Genomic DNA, 19,423 nt, shown 5'->3' on the forward strand with positions numbered 1-19,423 from the left:
GCCAAATGGCCTAATTCTCCTCCTATCACTTACGATCTTTTGAAAATACCCTTGCCACTCACTTATTTGAGTGGTAAAATTTCCAAAATTAAACTTAAGGCGGAACAAGTATATACAAAATAAAAACTGTGCAAAAACTCTCCGGACGTTCTGTGCATGCATGGGTGTTGCTGTGGAGCATTGGACCGCATCGCACTCTGCAGCCAAGCTTCTCCATGTGGATGGAGGTGGGAGGAGGGAGGGGGCGGGGCACGGTGGTGGTCACGCCCTCCGGACAGGTCCCCCTGGCCGCCCCGGGCACGTGATCCACACTGACCATTGCCCTCGCCACGTGACGCCGATTGACACGTCATCCTCTCCCCTCTCCCCTCCCCCCCTCACTAATGGCTGCCGCGCTGTGCTAGAAGGTTCCGCCGCAGTGCTCGCTTACAGATGATTAGTATTAGTAGTAGTAGCAGTATTATATTTGGATTTGGTCGGGAGGTAAAGCAGTGTGTTTATTCACAAAATGCTGGAGTAACTCTGCAGGTCAGGCAGCATCTCGGGAGAGAAGGAATGGCTGACGTTTCGGGTCGAGGCAGTGTGATGTCTAGCCGGCGGTCCGAGTCCGAGACGGAGAAGGAGAAGGAGGAGGAGGAGAAGGAGAAGCCACACGTCGTCGCGCTGGTGCTGGCCCGCGGCGGCAGCAAGGCCATCCCCCTGAAGAACATCAAGCTGCTCGCCGGCTACCCGCTCCTGGCGTGGGTGCTCCGCGCCGCCGTCGACTGCGGGCTCTTCCACAGGTGGGCGGGGAGGACAGGGACAGGGACAGGGACACCCGCAGGCGGAGACACCGTCACCGTCTCTTATTGTCAAAGCAAGGGCATACACGACATGCTGGGGGTAAACTCAGCGGGACAGGCAGCAGCATCTGTGGAGGGAAGGAAGGAAGGAAGGAAGGAATGAATGGGCGACGTTTCAGGTCGAGACCCCTCTTCAAATTGAGGGTCAGGGACAGAGAGAGAGAGAATGTAGTCGGAGACAGTAAGAGAATGGAGAATGTGTTAAGGTGAGTCTGTGGAATTCTCTGCCACAGAAGGTAGTTGAGGCCAGTTCATTGGCTATATTTAAGAGGGAGTTAGATGTGGCCCTTTTTGCTAAAGGGATCAGGGGGTATGGAGAGAAGGCAGGTACAGGCTACTGAGCTGGATGATCAGCCATGATCATATTGAATGGCGGTGCAGGCTCGAAGGGCCGAATGGCCTCCTCCTGCACCTATTTTCTATGTTTCTAAGAAAATAACTGCAGTAATGCTGGAACAAATCGATTTATTCATAAAATGCTGGAGTAACTCAGCAGGTCAGGCAGCATCTCTGGAGAGAGGGAATGGGTGACGTTTCGGGTCGAGATCCGAGACTGATAAAGTCTGAGGAAGGGTCTCGACCCGAAACGTCACCCATTCCTTCTCTCCCGAGATGCTGCCTGACCTGCTGAGTTACTCCAGCATTTTGTGGACAAATAGATTATCTCCATTAGACAGTAAGAGAACTGGGAAGGGGGAGGGGGTGGAGAGAGAGAGAGGGAAAGCCAAGGGCTATTTGAGGTTAGAGAAGTCAGTGTTTATACCACTGCTGCCCGAGCGAAATATAAGCCCTATAAGGTGCTGTTACTCCAATTTGCGCTGGACCTCACTCTGACAGTGGAGGAGGCCCTGGACAGAAAGGTCAGTGTGGGAATGGGAGGGGGAGTTAAAGTGCTGAGCAACCGTTACCCTATCCAAAGGGCTGTTGTTGTACGGGGGTGGCGGGCGAGGGTGAGGGTGGGTGGGGGGGTGGAGAAAGGGAGTGGGAGCTGGGGGAAGGGGAAGTACTTTGGGGGAGTAGGGGTGAGGAAGAGGGGCTGCCTGAGAGATCTACACATTGCAAAGAATATTCAAATAGCTATTGCTGTGGGGATTGGGGGGGGGGGGGGGGGGAAGTAGGGGCTGTGTGGCAGGGAGGATGTGGAGTAGCGGAAACTAGGCAGTGGAGGTGAGGGAGAGTGGCTGAGAGCTCATTTATCGAGCTCGTCTAAATTCCAAATAAAAATTATGGTATATAGTAAACAACTTAAATATCTGAAATCATGAAGGTATCTGTTAATATTAAAGGTAGACACAAAATGCTGGACTGGCAGCATCTCTGGAGAGAAGGAATGGGTGATTATTTTGGGTTGATACCCTTCTTCAGATTAAAATGTGCTGAGAAAACTAATTTTATTTTGTTAAATAGCGTATGGGTTTCAACTGACCATGATAAAATTGCGAAAGTAGCTGAAAAATATGGAGCGAAAGTACACCGTAGAAGTGCAGCAACATCAAATGATTCGTCAACTTCTTTGGATGCTATTATGGAATTCCTTGAAGCGCACAAAGGTACTGTGGTTGACAGTTACAATGCCACCTCTGCAAGTAAAAAGGAATGGCACTGCAAGTACACACCATCAATGTGGGCTGAAATGCCTTCCAGACTGTCCTTTACAAAACTGAAGACATATAATTGGCAAGGAATGAAAGCCTGGAAATAGGCTGTTTGCTCAATTCATCCCATTCTTATTACTCATCATCATAACCTGTCTCTTAGCTCTCCTCAGCTGAACCTTACAATATAACAATCTACATTAGTGCATATTAAATTTGCCTGTCTTTTAAAGTTTCGATACTGTTGATGGCTGTGCTTGGGTATTCCACATTCTGAGCCCTTGGTTTTACAGAATTTACAGAATTTTTTGTTGAATGGCCCTAGGTTACATATTGTGTGTGGTGTGTTCACAGGCCTGTGGGGCTGCTGCAAGAAAGTATTTAATTGTTCGGTTGTTGGCACATATGACACTTAAAAACACTTTTTACTTGGCTCCTTTGATTCTTGAGTTTGGGTTTGTCCACAAATGGAAATAGCTTCTCTTGACATGCTTCTCTTTACACTTGGGGAGGGAATGTTAAGGGAAGAGAGAATCCTGGAAAGGATGAGTTAACTGACTGACAAATAGTTTATCTCCATTAGATAATTGGCAAGCTAATTATTAATTTATTCTATTTTTAAAAATGTGCCAATTATTTAAAACTCGTGATGCTTCCAGTATGATTGTTATGTTGTTTTTTCCGCTCTGTTCATTTTTCTTGCCTCGCTAAGCTCACCTGCCACGTCTGCTGAAAGTTATGTCATTATACATCACTTACATACTGTATAGTTCGTGAAATGAAGACCCAAACAAAGGTCTTTTAAAAGTAATATTTTGACTTTATACAGTGTGCAATCTGACACACCTCGAGCAAACACGTTTAGTAAATCTTCGGTAACAGAAAGCCCTTGTTTTATTAGCCCCTTCAGTGATAGCATGACAATGTGATGATATTGTTTTTACTTTGCATATACCAAAAAATTCTTTCCACAACACTTTACATTCTTATCTGAAACGTTTCCTTGGTGTGATTTTTAGATGCAGATGAGGGTCAGAAACCAACTTCCTGTAAAGAAAGGAACTGCTAACTTTATAATCGAGTTGTCAGTCGGCTCCCTCTTGTGATTTCTGGTCTTTATCCTGGTTAAGTATGTGATTCTTACACTAGTATAGTTCACCCAAAGCCTTAATGACAACCAAACCGTGCACCCCTGATTGAATGGCACTTTGCAATCGCTAATCCTTGTATTTTACTAAGAATAACCATTCTTGTATTTATTTATATGACAGAGATTGATGTGATTGGCAATATACAGTGCACTTCTCCCTGTCTCAAACCATCTCACTTGACCGAAGTGATACAGATGATGAAGGAAAAAAATGACTACAATTCTGTATTTTCTGTTGTACGACGTCATCAGTTTCGGTGGCTGGAGGTAGCAGAAGGTAGACCATTTGTACATTTTATTATTAACTTTGGACTAAAATCTGAGCCTTGGAATTTAGCAACTTCTGATCTGTTCTAATTGACTAAATGTTAGTTATTCTTAAAATAAAGCATACGGGGAAAGTGTTAAATTTAAATCTACGGATGAGTTACCTGATCATGTATTGTCTAAGTGTAGCTGTGTGATTAACCGTGTTCTGGGAAATTTTGTGAAGCCCTTGTTTCAACCATACATCTTCCCCACGCAATGTTGCCTTTGCCAGTGACATCCACTGACTTCCCCACTCTCTAAGCTGCCTTGCAACTCCCAGTACTAGCCCATACCTCAGTGTTCCTGATTACCTCTATCTATTGTATCTATTCCATCTGTGCCCCAGACTTGTGGAAACTGTCATCATCCCTTTTCTACCTTAACTCTACTCTGTTTCAACCATCCTCCGCAAATACTGCAATGCCCTCACTTCTTGCTTTCCCTATCATTAGCCTCTTCTGTGTCCATTTTGTCTTCAATTTCTTGACCTTAGCACCATCTTCCAGACTTCTTCCACAACAACATGTTGTGCTGCAGCAAGTAAGAATTTCATTATTGTATCTGGGGCATATGGCAGTAAAACACTCTTGACTTGACATGCATTCCCTATGTTTCAGAGAGTTGCCCCGGAGACGGTAGTGCGGCTCAGAGCTGTTTTTTCACATTGCCAGTGACTGGGTCTGATCTTCCCTAGAATGTTGTCCATACACCTTGAACATTCTCTTTCTGTTCCCTTGGATTTGCCCCCGTTCTGGCTTTGCGTCCCAAAAATATATACATTGCTTCTCGAATGGTAAAACCTTGTTTGTGAGGAGGAGGGGAATGGTTATTTAATGCGGAGAAACAGTTACAGTGGAAGTTAGGGGAATGGAAACACTGAGCCACCATATATCCGATGGGCCTAACAGCCTATGTCAAAAAAGAAATTTTGGAAGTATGGTGATGAGATTGTGCAGAGTTAAGGTGATTTTTATAATGATTTAGTTCATCTAGTAAAGAGCATGTGATTATATAATTAGAATCCGAATCAAAATCCATTTTGAACGTCAGAACACTTACTCATTCTAAGACAGATGCACCATCTCTTGCCCAGAGTAGGTGAATTGTGGACCAGAGGACATGGTTTTAAGGTGAAGGGGGAAAGATTTAATAGGAATCTGAGGGGTAACCTTTTCATGCAAAGGGTGGTGGGTGTATGAGCAAGATGCCAGAAGAGTTAGTTGAGGCAGGGACTAAATTCATTTCAAAGAAACAGTTGGACAGGTACATGAATAGGACAAGTTTGGTGAGATAAGGGCCAAACGCAGGTAGATGGGACTAGTGTAGCTGTGACATTTTGGCTGGTGTGGGCAGGTTAGGCTGAAGTGCCTGTTTCCACGCTGGATAACAGACTATTTTCCTTTTGTTACATTGATTTTGTTGCTCTCACCATGAAAGCACCCTGCTGATACACTTTGTTCTGCCTCCTCACATATTACTGTACTTCTTGCCTGGACTTTATTGTTCCTCTACAATCATGAGGTTATCCAAACTGTTGCCCAATGTACCAACCTTCAACAAAGCAATAAAGGTCTGGAAAACAATTGTTCCCCCTGAGATTACTTTATAGGGAGGAGACTGTGTATTTTGAACATCATGCATTAGCAAATATTTCTAACAAAGTGTGAATGTAAACTATACAAAAACAAATACAAATTATTCTTTCACCTGGAACAGATGTTGGGCTTCATAACCAGTAGTTTTAGGTTTATTGTCATGGGTAACAAGGTTTGCTTTGCATGCTATTCAAACAGATCAGATATGCTATAATAAATATAATCAATTCAAACTTTGGTCCAATAGAGTAATGGAGAAAATGCTGAATGCTGAATAGTTCTCGGCATTGTAGTGTATCAGTTTCGTAGTCAAAGTCCAGTGTCCATGAGTTGGAGGTGGATGGGAGCAGGAAGAAGAAATGTCCAGCTTGGGATAAGTCTTTGATTATTTTGACTACTTTTCTAAGATGCAGTGTAGATGGTACAAAGACCTGTCTATGACATGGGCTGGGTTACCTCAGCCATTTCTTGCTGTCTTGGGCAGAGCTGTTCCCGCCACACTGTAATGCAACCTGAAAGTATGCTTTCCACGATGTGTCTGTAGAAGAATGGAACCAAAAATTTGTGCTTTTTTTATGCAGAGAATAATTTGAAATAATTGGGTTAGGTTTGAGAGGTTGTGAACTCCAAGGCTGGATGAGTAGGGGAAGGTCAATAGACAATAGGTGCAGGAGGAGGCCATTTGGCCCTTCGAGCCAACACCACCATTCAATGTGATCATGGCTGATCGTTCTCAATCGGCACCCCAATCCTGCCCTCTCCCCATACCCCCTGACTCCGCTATCCTTAAGAGCTCTATCTAGCTCTCTCTTGAAAGCATTCAGAGAATTGGCCTCCACCGTCTTCTGAGGCAGAGAATTCCACAGATTTACATCTCTCTGACTGAAAAAGCGTTTCCTCATCTCCATTCTAAATGGCCTACCCCTTATTCTTAAACTGTGGCCTCTGGTTCGGGACTCCCCTAACATTGGGAATATGTTTCCTGCTTCTAACGTGTCCAACCCCATAATAATCTTATGTTTCGATAAGATCCCCTCTCATCCTTCTAAATTCCAATGTATACAAGCCAGTCTTTCAACATATGACAGTCCCGCCATTCCGGAAATTAACCTAGTGAACCTGGCTTTCTTCACTGCCTGCTGTACCTGCATGCTTCCTTTCAGTGACTGATGCGCTAGGACACCCAGATCTCGTTGTACGTCCCCTTTTCCTAACTTGACACCATTCAGATAATAATCTGGCTTCCTATTCTTACCACCAAAGTGGATAACCTCACACTTATCCACATTAAACTGCATCTGCCATGCATCTGCCACTCACAGCCTGTCCAAGTCACCCTGCAACCTCATAGCATCTTCCTCACAGTTCACACTGCCCCCCAGCTTTGTGTCATTTGTTTGTCGTATTTTGTTTTGCTGCTGGTATTGGAAATTGTGGAAGATAATCTATTAAACATAGATAAAGGTGGGCGGGAGATGAGATTTAGTGCAGTTGTATTAGTTTTTAGAAAGAAGGGGGTAAAATGCGAGAGTAGACACAAATTAAATGAACATCCAATTGGCTTGTCCAGTTTCTGCGGTAGGAAATTCTTGGTGTAAAAAAGAAAGGAAAACCTAGTGGAGGCACCAGTGTAGAATGTGGCATTGTGGAGGAGCTGGAGAAACTGAGTGTTTTGAAATAGAAGAGACATAGCTGAATTAACTCAACCAGTCAGGCAGCATCTCTGGAGAAAAGGAATAGGTGATGTTTTGGGTAGAGACCTTCTTCAGACTGAGAGTCAGGGGAAAGGGGAACGAGAGATATAAATGATACAGGACAAATGAATGGAAGATACAAAGGTCCATTGTTGGCTGTGGGGTAGGTGAAATTCAACAGGACGACAGTAAAAGTAGAATCTCTGCTTGAAAATTGAACTGCAGTCTGTGGCAAGAGCAGGAAGTGACACTTGCACCTTTGTGTAAGTTGTGGGAGGGGACCTGACTTTGGGTTAGTGTAAAGAATGTCCATGAGCCACTAACAGGTCGGTGAAGCAAGAATGCATATGGGTGCCTGCAGTATTTGTTTTTGAAGTTAAGAGGCTATTGATTTAAATTGAATTTTAACTACCAACAGGGCAGGTAACACAGCCTATGAATTTAGATCCATCTAAAAGACCGAGAAGACAAGATTGGCCAGGGGAGCTCTATGAAAATGGATCGTTCTATTTTGCTACTGCAGCATTGATTAAGTCTGGATGTCTCCAGGTATATGGCATGTATAATACTTTAAATTAAATGAACTCTTAACAGAATGTGAGTTGTACTCCTAACTTATGGCAATTATTATCTGCTTGGTACGGGGAAGGGAATAAATTAAATTGAATTTGCAGCATCACATTGATTTCTCCTGTTACACTGTTTAATAGTTTGAGAATTTACTCTTGACAGCATGGTATGCCCCTGGAATAAGTGCAAACCCTGAGTTAAATGGTTTTACTGAGTTTTTGTCAATGGCAATCCCCGGGACATTGATGGTGAAGGACTTGATAGTTTGTTGATGACCACGGTGGTGTTCAATCACGAGCAATGATGAGATGGAGTACAGCAAGGCGATAGAGAACCTGGTGATGCGGTTTCAGGATAGTAACCATTCCCTTAATGTCAGTATGCAAAAGAGATGATGATTGATTTCAGGAAGCATGGAGTACATGTCCCAATCAGCATCAATGGTGTGGAAGTTGTTGAGAACTTGGTGTTAACATATATATTGTCTCTTTGCCTAGGGTGGTAAAGTGGCTTACTATGAGATGGCACCAGAGTACAGTGTGGATATTGATGTCGACATTGACTGGCCCATTGCTGAACAAAGAGTTAAAAGGTAAAATTCTCTTAGTGGGCTGAAGTATTTCACCTCTAAGTATTTTGCATCTATTGTTATGAGATGATCTAGTACCAGATTTCTGTGATGTTGGACATCAACAGAAGTACTTCACTATTCCTGCAACCAGTGAATGTTTGGAATAATAAAAAATTGCCAGTTCAAGGTTTCTCCCTGCTTAAAAATATCAAAATTTCTTTTTTGAATCCTTTTAATTTACTTTTCCATATCTTTGTGTAATTCCCCTCAAGTGTTCTTTAATTCCAATCTGTTATTTTATTCCTTGTCACATTACCTTGGCATATATGCCTCTCTTGCACAACACCTACCATTTTAATAGCCAGAGTAGGACCTACTGTTACCTTGATCTTTCTGTCTGAAGTTCCAAGTGCAATTCCTTTCTTTCCACTTGCTCTTTTTTATTAGTTTAGTTTATTGTCATGTGTACCAAGATGCAGTGAGAAGCTTCTTTGCCTGCTGTCCAGTCAGCAGAAAGACTGTATGTGATTACATTCAAGCCGTGTGGTCAGCAGAAAGACTGTATGTGATTACATTCAAGCCGTGTGCAGACACAGGATAAAGGGAATAATGTTTAGTGCAAGATAAATTCCAGAAAAGCAAGTGTTGCTCGCCCATTGTTTTTAAACTATTTTAGTATTTTCCATCCTTCTGTGGAGGATGTTACCATGATATTGGTGAAACGGTGCTGATGTTTCAATATACCAATAAAACAATGAGGACATTTTGCAGCACCGAAATTCAAAACAAAAAAATTACAAATCTGACGTCACCTACATAGAAATGAAATAGGAGAATGCAGCAGCTACTGTAGATCAAGTAGCATCTGTGAAAAGAAGCAACTCCTGAAAAAAGGGACCAAAACATTAATTGTAATGAAGAATCTTAAAGTTTCCTGACCTGATGAATCTTTCTAACACTTTGTTTCATTTCCAGCATCTACAGTTGTTTTGCTTTCTATTGGCCACATAAAGTTGAGTTTATTGTCATACACAAGTATGGTGAGGCACAGGTACAATAAATGTTGCTGCTGCATCACATGACCACAGACTCAAAACGCAAAACATAAACTATGCACTTACGTAATACAAATTAAGCTTGAGTTTTGCAGGGAATTAGTAAAACAAGTCAATGATGTTGCAGGCGATGGTCTGTAGTATTATGTTGCCAAGATAGGATTAGATTTGTACAGATCAGTTCAAATGCCTGATAGTTGTACGAAAGTAGCTAGTCCTGAACCTTCATTCCACTTTTGGAACGTCATAACTCTCTGCAGCCCCCAGCATGTACTTGTAATACTTTAACTCTAAGGAGGTGAGGTTGATGCTCTTCTAAAGAAGGAAAATAATTATTTTCACACTGAAGAAATGAGTTGACCAGGCATGAAATGAGAAGAATCAGTTTTAATTTGGGGAAGAAGCACACTTCTATTAGTGGTAAAGGTTCATGCAAACAATATCATTCTGTTAATAATTTGTTTTTAATATTGCTGCTTGCTATTTATTGTAAAGTTGACCCATTTATTTGAAGAAACATGGAATTGCAGATGCTGGCTTACACAAGCACACTAAGGTGGATTTACTCAGCGGGTCAAGCGGCATCTCTGGAGAATCTGAATAGGTAACGTTTTGGGTTGGGGCTCTTTAACTGTTTCTTTTATCTGGATAGGTATGGTTATTTTGGCAAAATGAACAAAATAAGCCTTCTGGTTTGTTCCCGGGACTTGCAGATAGAAAATGAATGCAAAGATCGAAGTTGCACATTTTCAGATATGCCAGAAATAAAAAAAATGAAGGACAGCAACAGCAGCATTCGGGTAAGTATATTTTGGTTTATTTATTGCATGTTGTGTCATCTACAAAATCCAGCACAATACCACGGCAGTAATTCGGTTCCTCCTTTATAAGTGTTGCAGCATCTCAAATTCAACCATGGCGTCTTCAAAGCTCATAACACGAACAGCATTTGACTTGTTAGTATACCAGCTAGTGATAAACTTCCTAAATCTTAATTACATCTCCCCTCCTGGTTTAGCAGAAACTAGCCGAGCCAATGCATTTGTTCTTAATTCTCCAGCCGTGGCAAAATCTCAAACCCTTTTTGATGTGATCACATACTCCCTATGAGATGATGATGGGTGTGCAAGATACACCACAGCGATGGTCTAACCTGTGTTTTCTGCAATGTTAGCATGCTGCTCTTGTATCTCATTAGCTGCTTTTATATTCTATGCATGTTTTATAAAAGTTTTCCCTTTCTCCCCCATCTCCCCAATATTATTCTTCTGAAGAAGGGTCCTGAACTGAAATGTCACCTATCCTTGTCTCCCAGAGATGCTGTCTGATCCGTTGAGTTACTGTCTCTTATCAACCAGCATCTGCAGTTCCTTGTGTTTTCATGCAAAAGTGATATCACCAACCCACTTGACTGAAGACAGTGGGAATCAAAGGAAAGACACTAGTGGTTGGAATCGCACATTGGTGGTTTGGGCACTGGTCGTTAATCCCAGGACCTGACCAGTGGAGTTAATCAGGGCAGTATCCCAGACCCAGCCACCTTCAGCTGCTCCATTGAGTAATTGTAACCATATATTGAGTTGTGAATGAGAGCCTATAATATAGATTAAATAGTGTTGGAACAGAGAGAAGGCTACTTTTTTCTATATATGACACTGAACTGTTAATGATGGGTGAAATATTCATGTCAATCAGTGGAATGAAGGTAAATGTGATAGTCCTCCTTTGCTGACATTGGCAACTTCCCCTGGTGTTAACTGTTGTGTGGTCGACGGGTCTTGTGCCCCATTTGTCAGCTTCCAACCCTCTGCAGATTCAGCGGGTCAGTTTAAAGGCCCAGTTAGTTTGATGCTTTGGCTAGAATTGGGGAGCAGAGGGTCACAAAGCAAGGAAATTAACCCTGTTTAAAATGTATAATTCTGCTGACAGAAAAAACAAACAGATGGACTACTGGTCGACACGAGATGCTGCCTGACCCGCTGAGTTACTCCAGCATTTTGTGTCTACCTTCAATTCTAACCAGCATCTGCAATTTTTTATTCCCTACACTGATGGACTACTGTGTTCATCAAGCTGCTGGTGGTTCAAAAATGCTGCATAAAAATAGACTCTTTGGTCCATGGTGACCATCAAGCAACCGTCTACATTTTATTCCCCGCCATATTTCCATTCATTCCACCCCCTGCCCCCAAGATTTCATCACTCGCCTACCTACTAGGTGAAATGTACCTAGTTTAATAACGTATACATTTCATGTAGTTTGTTCTGTGGATTGCAGGTAGAATTAATTGAAAATTCTGATAAAGAACCGAACAAAGATTGGAAGGAAAAGATTGTGGAGAAATTCATGAAGGATATGAACATCAGCTGGGAGAATGTGGCTTACTTTGGTGAGTGTTTCCATCATACAATGTGTACAACTGTTGCGTGGATTAACCTGTCATTAAACATTAAAAAAATAAGAGCAAGAGCAGCCCACTAGTCTCCTTGAGACGGCCTTTCAATGCAATCATAGCTGATTCTCTGTCTCAACCATATTCCTGTTCTTTCCCTGTAACCCTTTGATGCCTTTTCTCTGGAAATCTTTCTTTGTAAATGTGTTCAGCACATTTGTCCCCACTGTCTTCTATGGCAGGGAATTCCACAGCTTCAGCCTGTGTGAAGAATTTCTGCTCCATGCTCCTTGCCCAGGTTTTGTAGTCTGTTACCTCCCACTCCTGTATCACTCAACTAGGGAGTGAAAGCATTCTTGTTGCATTCGGTCTACCAGGCTCTGTCAGAATTGTATAGATTTTATTGGGCTCTTCTCACAAATCTCCAGATGTGGTCTCACCAACGCGCTGTTTAGTTAAAGAAAAACATTCTTGCTCCTCTGCTCAAAATCAATTACAGTGAAGGCCAACCTGTCATTTGCTTTGTTAACTGCTTGGTGCACCTGCCTGTTTGCTTTCAATTAATGCTGTCAACAAGAGCATCTTGGTCCACCCCTTCTTGCGTTGACTTTTCCCAGTCTCTTAGCATTAGCTAACATGTCACCTTTCTGTTTTTCTTACCAAATACACCACCCCCATTAGTTCTCCCCTCGCAATTTTAACCAGATGCATCATCCAAAAATCAAAATGGTTTGACATACATGGTAAAACTGCCTAAGTTGTGAGTCTTGGCCAATTGGAAAAGGTGGAGCAATATTAGACCAAGATGCCCCATCTACGCTTGTCCCATTTGCCCACATTTGGTCTATATCTAAACATTTCCTATCAAAGTACTCGTCTATATGTTTTTCAAATGCCACCATTGTACCCTCTTCAACCATTTCCTATGGCAGCTCGTTCCACATACCCATCACCCTTTGGAAAAAGTTGCCCCTCTCGTCTGTATTAAATCTTTATGTCCTTTGGTTCTTGATTTCCCCTACACTGTAAAAGACTTTCCCTATTTAGTCCCTCATGATTTTTTACATTATTGTGTAAGATCATCCTTCAGCTCCTCTTGCTCCAAGGAATAACACCCTAGCCTTCCCAACCATCCATCAGGCCCTGGAGACTTGACAACATCCTCGTAAAGTCTGCCCTATCAATTCCCATCATAATTTTGTATGCTTTTGATGGTTTCAAGAAGCTCCTCAGTTTAGTTACACAGAGAGGTAATGAAGTTGAGTAATCTGCCGCAGGTACTGGTTGAAGTGAATGGCACAGCTGTATTTAAGGGAAGCCTGGGAAAGGATATGTGAGGAGATCCAATGTACAGGAGGGAAGGTGGGGGAGGGCTTGATTGGAGCACAAATATCAACATGGACTGGGTGGGCCGAATGGCCAATGTCTGCGTAAGCTGAATCACTGCAGATGCAAGGGGGATAAAAGTAGATTTGTGTGTGTGAAACTTCAGTAGGCATTCCTTCTGCCACCTCTCGGGGAGAAATGGGGAGAAATTATATGTAAAGAGGGTAAGGTGTCTGTTGGAGGAATTCTTTGAGAACCATAGTTAGGAAGAGGCACGGTGGTGCAGCAGTAGAGTTGCTGCCTTACAGTGCCAGAGAGCCGGGTTCAAACCTGACAGCGGGTGTAATCTGTACGCAGTTTACACATCCCATGATCGTGTGGGTTTTCTCTGGGTGTTCCAGTTTCCTCCCACACCAAAGAAGTACAGGTTTGTAGGATAATTGGCTTTGGTAAAGATTGTAAATTGTCCCTAGTATGTAAGATAATGTTGATGTATTATCACTGGTTGGCGCAGACCAGGTGGCCCAAAGATCCTGTTTCCACACTGTATCTCTAAAGTATACTAAAGAGGAAACAATGCTCCTGCACAAAGGAGACAATAGGGTTAAAATGTTCTGTTCATGCATCAATAGTTGTTCATACGAACATGCCAACATTGAAACATCTTTGGTCTTCCACAAAAGGAAATGAAGAGTCTGATCTCGAGTGCCTGAAGAAGGCTTATGTTGGTGGTGCCTCGTGTGACAAAGCCCCTCATGTTTGCGATGCGGCAGACTACATCTGCACCAGCAGAGGTTGCATCGGTAAAGTCGAGGAGTTTGTCGACCACGTGATCCTACTGATGGAAAAATACAATGCGTCTGAAGGCATGAACAATAGGAAGCGTATGCTTGAAAGCCCAGGCTCATCCAATGATAAAATAAAAAGAAAAAATGTGAACGAGCTTGGGGTAGGGGGGGGGGGGGGAGGGGGGAAGGGGGAGGGAGCAAGGAAGGGGGACTAATGCGTTGCCAAATGGAAATGGCAGCACTGCACAATCCATTGGTGAACACTCAGCAAAAAAGCCCGATTAATAATTTCATAGTTGATTACAAAATCTAGTGACTTCTGACAAATCTAATTTAAATTATATTTTATGTTGTAAGTGTATTTCCTTGTTAATTCCAATTCTTTTGCCCTCAGTCTGGTTCAGCAATCACCAAGTCGTATACAGTACTGTAGTTCAAAATCTTTATTTTCCGCGGGACTCTCTTCTGCTCCACTCGTTCAAGCTCTCAGCAGAGTCGCACGAATAGAGCAGAGAGTGAGTGAGCAACATACAACTGGTCACATATTTATAGTTCAATACAGCAGAGAGTAACTTTCTTACCAGTAGTAACGTCTTGACCCAATTACAGGCAGGTAAGTGCCGTGATGTCATTACCATTCATTCTAAGTAGCCATCTTCCACTCCCAGAGTATCCCTCCTCTATATTCTCATTCCCTCCTTTTATCATTCTATGATAACTCCTCATGTTCCTTCTAATCTAATCTCCTGAGGTTACTTCTAATCTTCCCAACCCAATACATATTTCAGAATAGCCAGAAGTACAAACATACAGACAATTGCAATCCCCAGGTACATTGCCGTATTGATTACAGTGCGTCTCTTTCACGTATGTGATGGATTTTCCTGGGGTCATCACGTCGACTTTATCTATTTTCTGCAAATCTGAAGGCTACCAGTACTCCAAAGTAGGCGAGCAATAGCAGTGATTCAATTTGTCTGGCCTGGGAAAAGATTTCTTAAAGGAAAGAAGAGGTTAGCTTTTTAGGCGCAATACTGACAATCTTACAATGGTGAAGGTGGATCCCCGCGTTTCTCCCTTCCACTTTGGCAGCGGTTGGTGTTGTGAGGAGGGCCTGGTAGGGTCGTTTCCGCTGAGCGTCCAGTCCCTTCCTCGTCCAAGTTTTAATCATTACATAAGCACCAGGTTCAATTTTAGACGGAGTGATTAAAGGTGGGAGTTCAACGTACGCTGCTTGTACCCTGGAATGTAGCCTCTCAATGCCCTGGTTAACAATAACATATAATTGGTCATTTCTGTTGTCATATGGTGAAAGTGAACGGCCTTTGGGGTATCCCAATTCCATGGCGTTCTAAGTTGGCGGCCATATATAATCTCTGCTGGGCTCAATCGTGCCTTCCCTGCTGGGGTGGTGTGCATCTGGAACAGTGCCATAGGGAGTAGTTTAAGCCAATTAGTCCCAGTTTCTGTCTGTAATTTGGCAAGTTTGTTTTTCAGTGTTGTAACCAGTCCAGCAGCCTGTGGTTGATAGGCACATTCCCCCCCCACCCCTACCCCCACTCCCCTTCCCCCACCTCTCCCCCCACCCCTACCTCCACTCCCCTTCCCCCCACCCCTACCCCCACTCCCAAAACCCAGAGCCTGCCCAGATTCCAAGGACAAGTATGCCAATACCCCATCTCTATGCCAGTTGAAATATCATACTGGAACGAGACGGTACAGCATCAGTTTGTAATCACCACTGGCCTGGAATGTAATCACTCCGACCTGCGCTAGATAACCACTTATGAGGTGTTTGCGCAGTAATCAACCAGAACCAGAATCTGTTGGCCCAGGATTTGTTATGTGCATTTCAGTTGAAGACTGAATGTGGAGACGACAGGATAACAGTGACCCCATAGACCCCTAAAAGACAGTTACTCCTCGGTCACATCCCAGTGGTGGTCACAAGACCTGGAAAATGAGTCCCCACTCCATATTACCCTCGCATACGACCGAAGCGGCAGAAACATGGTGTTAGAAACTTTTTATAGACCATGTGAAGGAACCAGGTGGGATGTAAACCTCCTGGCCCTAGTGACTGGACCACAGGGAACAGCAGAATATGGTGAGGTACCCCTGGAATAGTGGAAACAACCCTCTGGGGTCGCCCCGCACGTAACAAAGAAAGTGAACTTCCCATATCACGCAACAGACTTGGAGCCCATGGTTCAGCAAGCAATCGGACTGACTAACCCAAACACGGACCAAGTGCAAGAATTACCCAACGATTGTACCGTCCAATTCTACCAGTCACCGCGGACAGTTACCACGCGATTCCACCATCATCTTGGGAGTGAAGTACAGGAGTATGTGAACCCACAGGTATGGGCAGAAGACTTTACTCGGGTAGGATGTGTTCAGATTACCCCCATCCAAGTAGCTCTCCAGAAAAATGTAACATTGCCCTCTATACGACAGTACCCGCTGAAGCAGCAGGCAATATCAAGCATCAATAAGTTAGTTCGGGGACTATTAGAACAGGGCATTTTGGTAGAATGCCAATCCCCATGCAGCACGCCCATCCTCGCAGTCCCCAAGGCAGGGAAACCGAACCAGTATAGATTAGTCTAGAATTTACAGTCCATAAACGCTATAGTAGAACCACTCCATGCCTTGGTTCCCAATCCAGCCATCTTAGCCCAAATTCCGGCACAGGCAAGGATCTTCCCAATAGTGGACCTAGAGCATGCCTTCTTCTCCCTGCCCCTACACCAAGACTTTGCCTTCACCTACAACGGACAACAGTATACATGGACTCTGTGGCCCCAAGGGTTCGTGAATTCCCCCATTATTCTCCAGATGTCTCCAAGGACAGGCTTTATTTTCAGTGGTGGGGTAAGCCTCAATCCACTTTCTAAAGACATCAACGATAACCAATACATATTTGTAACACTGACATCGTTTCAACTTAATGCAGTACATCTGGAGGGTCTCAAAGGAATCCATGGGTAAGGGGGTTCTCCCATTTTCACAAGTTGTACCCTTCCCAGGATTATGCTGCTGACAGATCAGACAACGACGACTGAGCCAGAGTCTGCAACTTTGGATGCCACCATGTAGCTGGAAGAGTATTGCCAGTTGCTCGGGCACCACAGTGAGTTGCAAAGTGTACACATTCGATAACCCACATCGCGAGTTCATCCGACATACATGTTTGCCCTGCCGGGGTGACCCATAATCCCGACATGCAATCAGCCGTACAACCGAACTACTTCCACATTTCTATGTCTCGGTCAGGAGCGTCCTGTAATCTAACGACGTCTTGGATGGTTGGCATTGGCCTTTCCGAGGGAAACTTGCTCGAGTCTATGCTTTTAGCCTTGCTTATCATTTTAGGTACCACCGACCCTGGGACACTTCCTTAGCTTCTTGGTCGGCAACGCGATTTCCTACGTCTACTAGGGTTTAGCCCGCTGTGGGCCGTACATTTTATAACCGAAATATGTTTTTGCAAAATTAAAGCTTGCTACAGGTATGATACCAATTTCTGGTGGGATATCTGTGTTCCCGCTGAAGTCAAAGAATCCCCTATTCTTCCACAATTGGCTGAAGTCATGGACCACTCCGAAAGCATATCTTGAGTCAGTGTAAATATTTATTCTTAATCCCTTTCCTAAGACGTAGGCTCGTATCAGGGCAAACAGTTCCGCCTGTTGGGCAGAGGGTGGTATTTCGAAGGCCGCCGCTTCTGCGCTCTTGCCATCTTGATCAATAATTGCGTATCCTGAAAGTCTTTCCCCTCGAGGTCCAATTGATGCACTCCCATCTACGTACAGGGTTAGGTCAGGGTTTGTCATGGGAGTATCTGTCAAATCTTCCCGAACAGAGGTATCTTCTCTAATCACAAATAGGCAGTCATGCCCTGATTCCGTTTGTTCCTCCAGTGGTTCGGCAAGAAAGGATGCCGGATTGATGGTGGTCCAATACTTAAATTGCAATTTGGGGTTGTTCAGCAGGTATATCTTGTATTTATGCTGGCGGGCCATAGTGAGGTGTGGAGTCTGCAACTGTCCCAGCAGGGCAGCAACTGAGTGGGATCTATACGCCATTGTCTTGTAGAGACAAATTGGCAGCAATTGCAAGCGGAATCACTGCCTGCTGCACCTGCACGCTTGCTTTCAATGACTGGTGCACCATGACACCCAGGTCACGTTGCATCTCCCCTTCTCGGCTTCTAAATCGGCCACCATTCAGGTAATACTCTGCTCTCCTGTTCTTGCCGCCAAAGTGGATAACCTCACATTTATCCACATTATATTGCATCTGCCATGCATTTGCCCACTCTCCTAATCTATCCAAGTCACTCTGCAGCCTCCTAGCATCCTCCTCACAGCTAACACTGCCACCCAGCTTCGTGTCATCCGCAAACTTAGAGATATTGCATTCAATTCCCTCGTCCAAATCATTAATATATATTGTAAATAACTGCGGTCCCAGCACTGAGCCTTGCGGTACCCCACTAGTCACTGCCTGCCATTCCGAAAAGGACCCGTTTATTCCTACTCTTTGCTTCCTGTCCGCCAACCAATTCTCTATCCACCTCAACACTGAACCCCCAATACCGTGTGCTTTAAGTTTGTACCCCAATCTCCTATGTGGGACCTTGTCGAAGGCCTTCTGAAAGTCCAGATATAACACATCGACTGGTTCTCCCTTATCCACTCTATTAGTTACATCCTCGAAAAATTCTATAAGATTTGTCAGGCATGATTTGCCTTTCATAAATCCATGCTGACTTTGTCCAATGATTTCACCACTTTCCAAATGTTATGCTATCACATCTTTAATAACTGACTAGCATTTTCCCCACTACCGACGTTAGGCTAACTGGTCTATAATTCCCCGTTTTCTCTCTCCCTCCCTTTTTAAAAAGTGGGGTTACATTAGCTACCCTCCAATCCTCAGGACCTACTCCAGAATCTAAAGAGTTTTGAAAAATGATCACAGGTCATTCAGCCCACTGAGTCCACACCAATCAGCTGTTTGCATTAGTTATCTTATCTCACTCATCCACTGCACACTAGGGGCAATTTACAGAGGGCCAATTAACCTACAAACCCATTCATCTTTGGGGTGTGGGAGGAAACCGGAGCACCCGGAGAAAACCCACGTGGTCACAGGGAGAACAATACCATGCAATTAATAAATGTGTCACGTCATCTCTAACCTTCATTGTTTTAGAATGTTTTAGAATGTTAGTACCCATGAACATTAATTATCTGTTTAATACACTGCTGAAGTTTGCATCACATAATTAGCTGTTTAACAAACATTCTTGATAATCATTAATGATTGACACATCATGTGCTCTCATCCACAAAGTAAACAATTATAATCTGGAGTATTAATGTGCAAGTTGCAAATTATTTTAGGAAATTTTGAAACAAAATGCATTTTTGATTGCATTCCTTTCTGTCTTTTTTTCTCTCTATCCCCTTTTTCTTGCATTCCTCTATTTGTATTTCCGGACCTGACTTGCATTTGAATCTGCCC

General features: G+C 43.5%; 1 protein-coding gene across 1 annotated transcript; it reads left to right on the forward strand.

The window, feature by feature from the left end:
- Window positions 1-376: 376 nt before the first annotated feature.
- LOC144604992 (N-acylneuraminate cytidylyltransferase-like) lies at window positions 377-14,249 on the forward strand. Its single transcript, XM_078419987.1, has 8 exons — window positions 377-782; window positions 2,250-2,392; window positions 3,709-3,864; window positions 7,604-7,734; window positions 8,253-8,347; window positions 10,034-10,181; window positions 11,660-11,771; window positions 13,784-14,249. Exons 1-8 carry the CDS (start codon window positions 433-435, stop codon window positions 14,101-14,103), a joined length of 1,455 nt encoding a protein of 484 aa, XP_078276113.1. The 5' UTR covers window positions 377-432; the 3' UTR covers window positions 14,104-14,249.
- The last annotated feature ends 5,174 nt before the right edge of the window (window positions 14,250-19,423 follow it).

Source organism: Rhinoraja longicauda, chromosome 23 (assembly GCF_053455715.1).
Source record: "Rhinoraja longicauda isolate Sanriku21f chromosome 23, sRhiLon1.1, whole genome shotgun sequence".
NCBI lineage: Eukaryota > Metazoa > Chordata > Chondrichthyes > Rajiformes > Arhynchobatidae > Rhinoraja > Rhinoraja longicauda.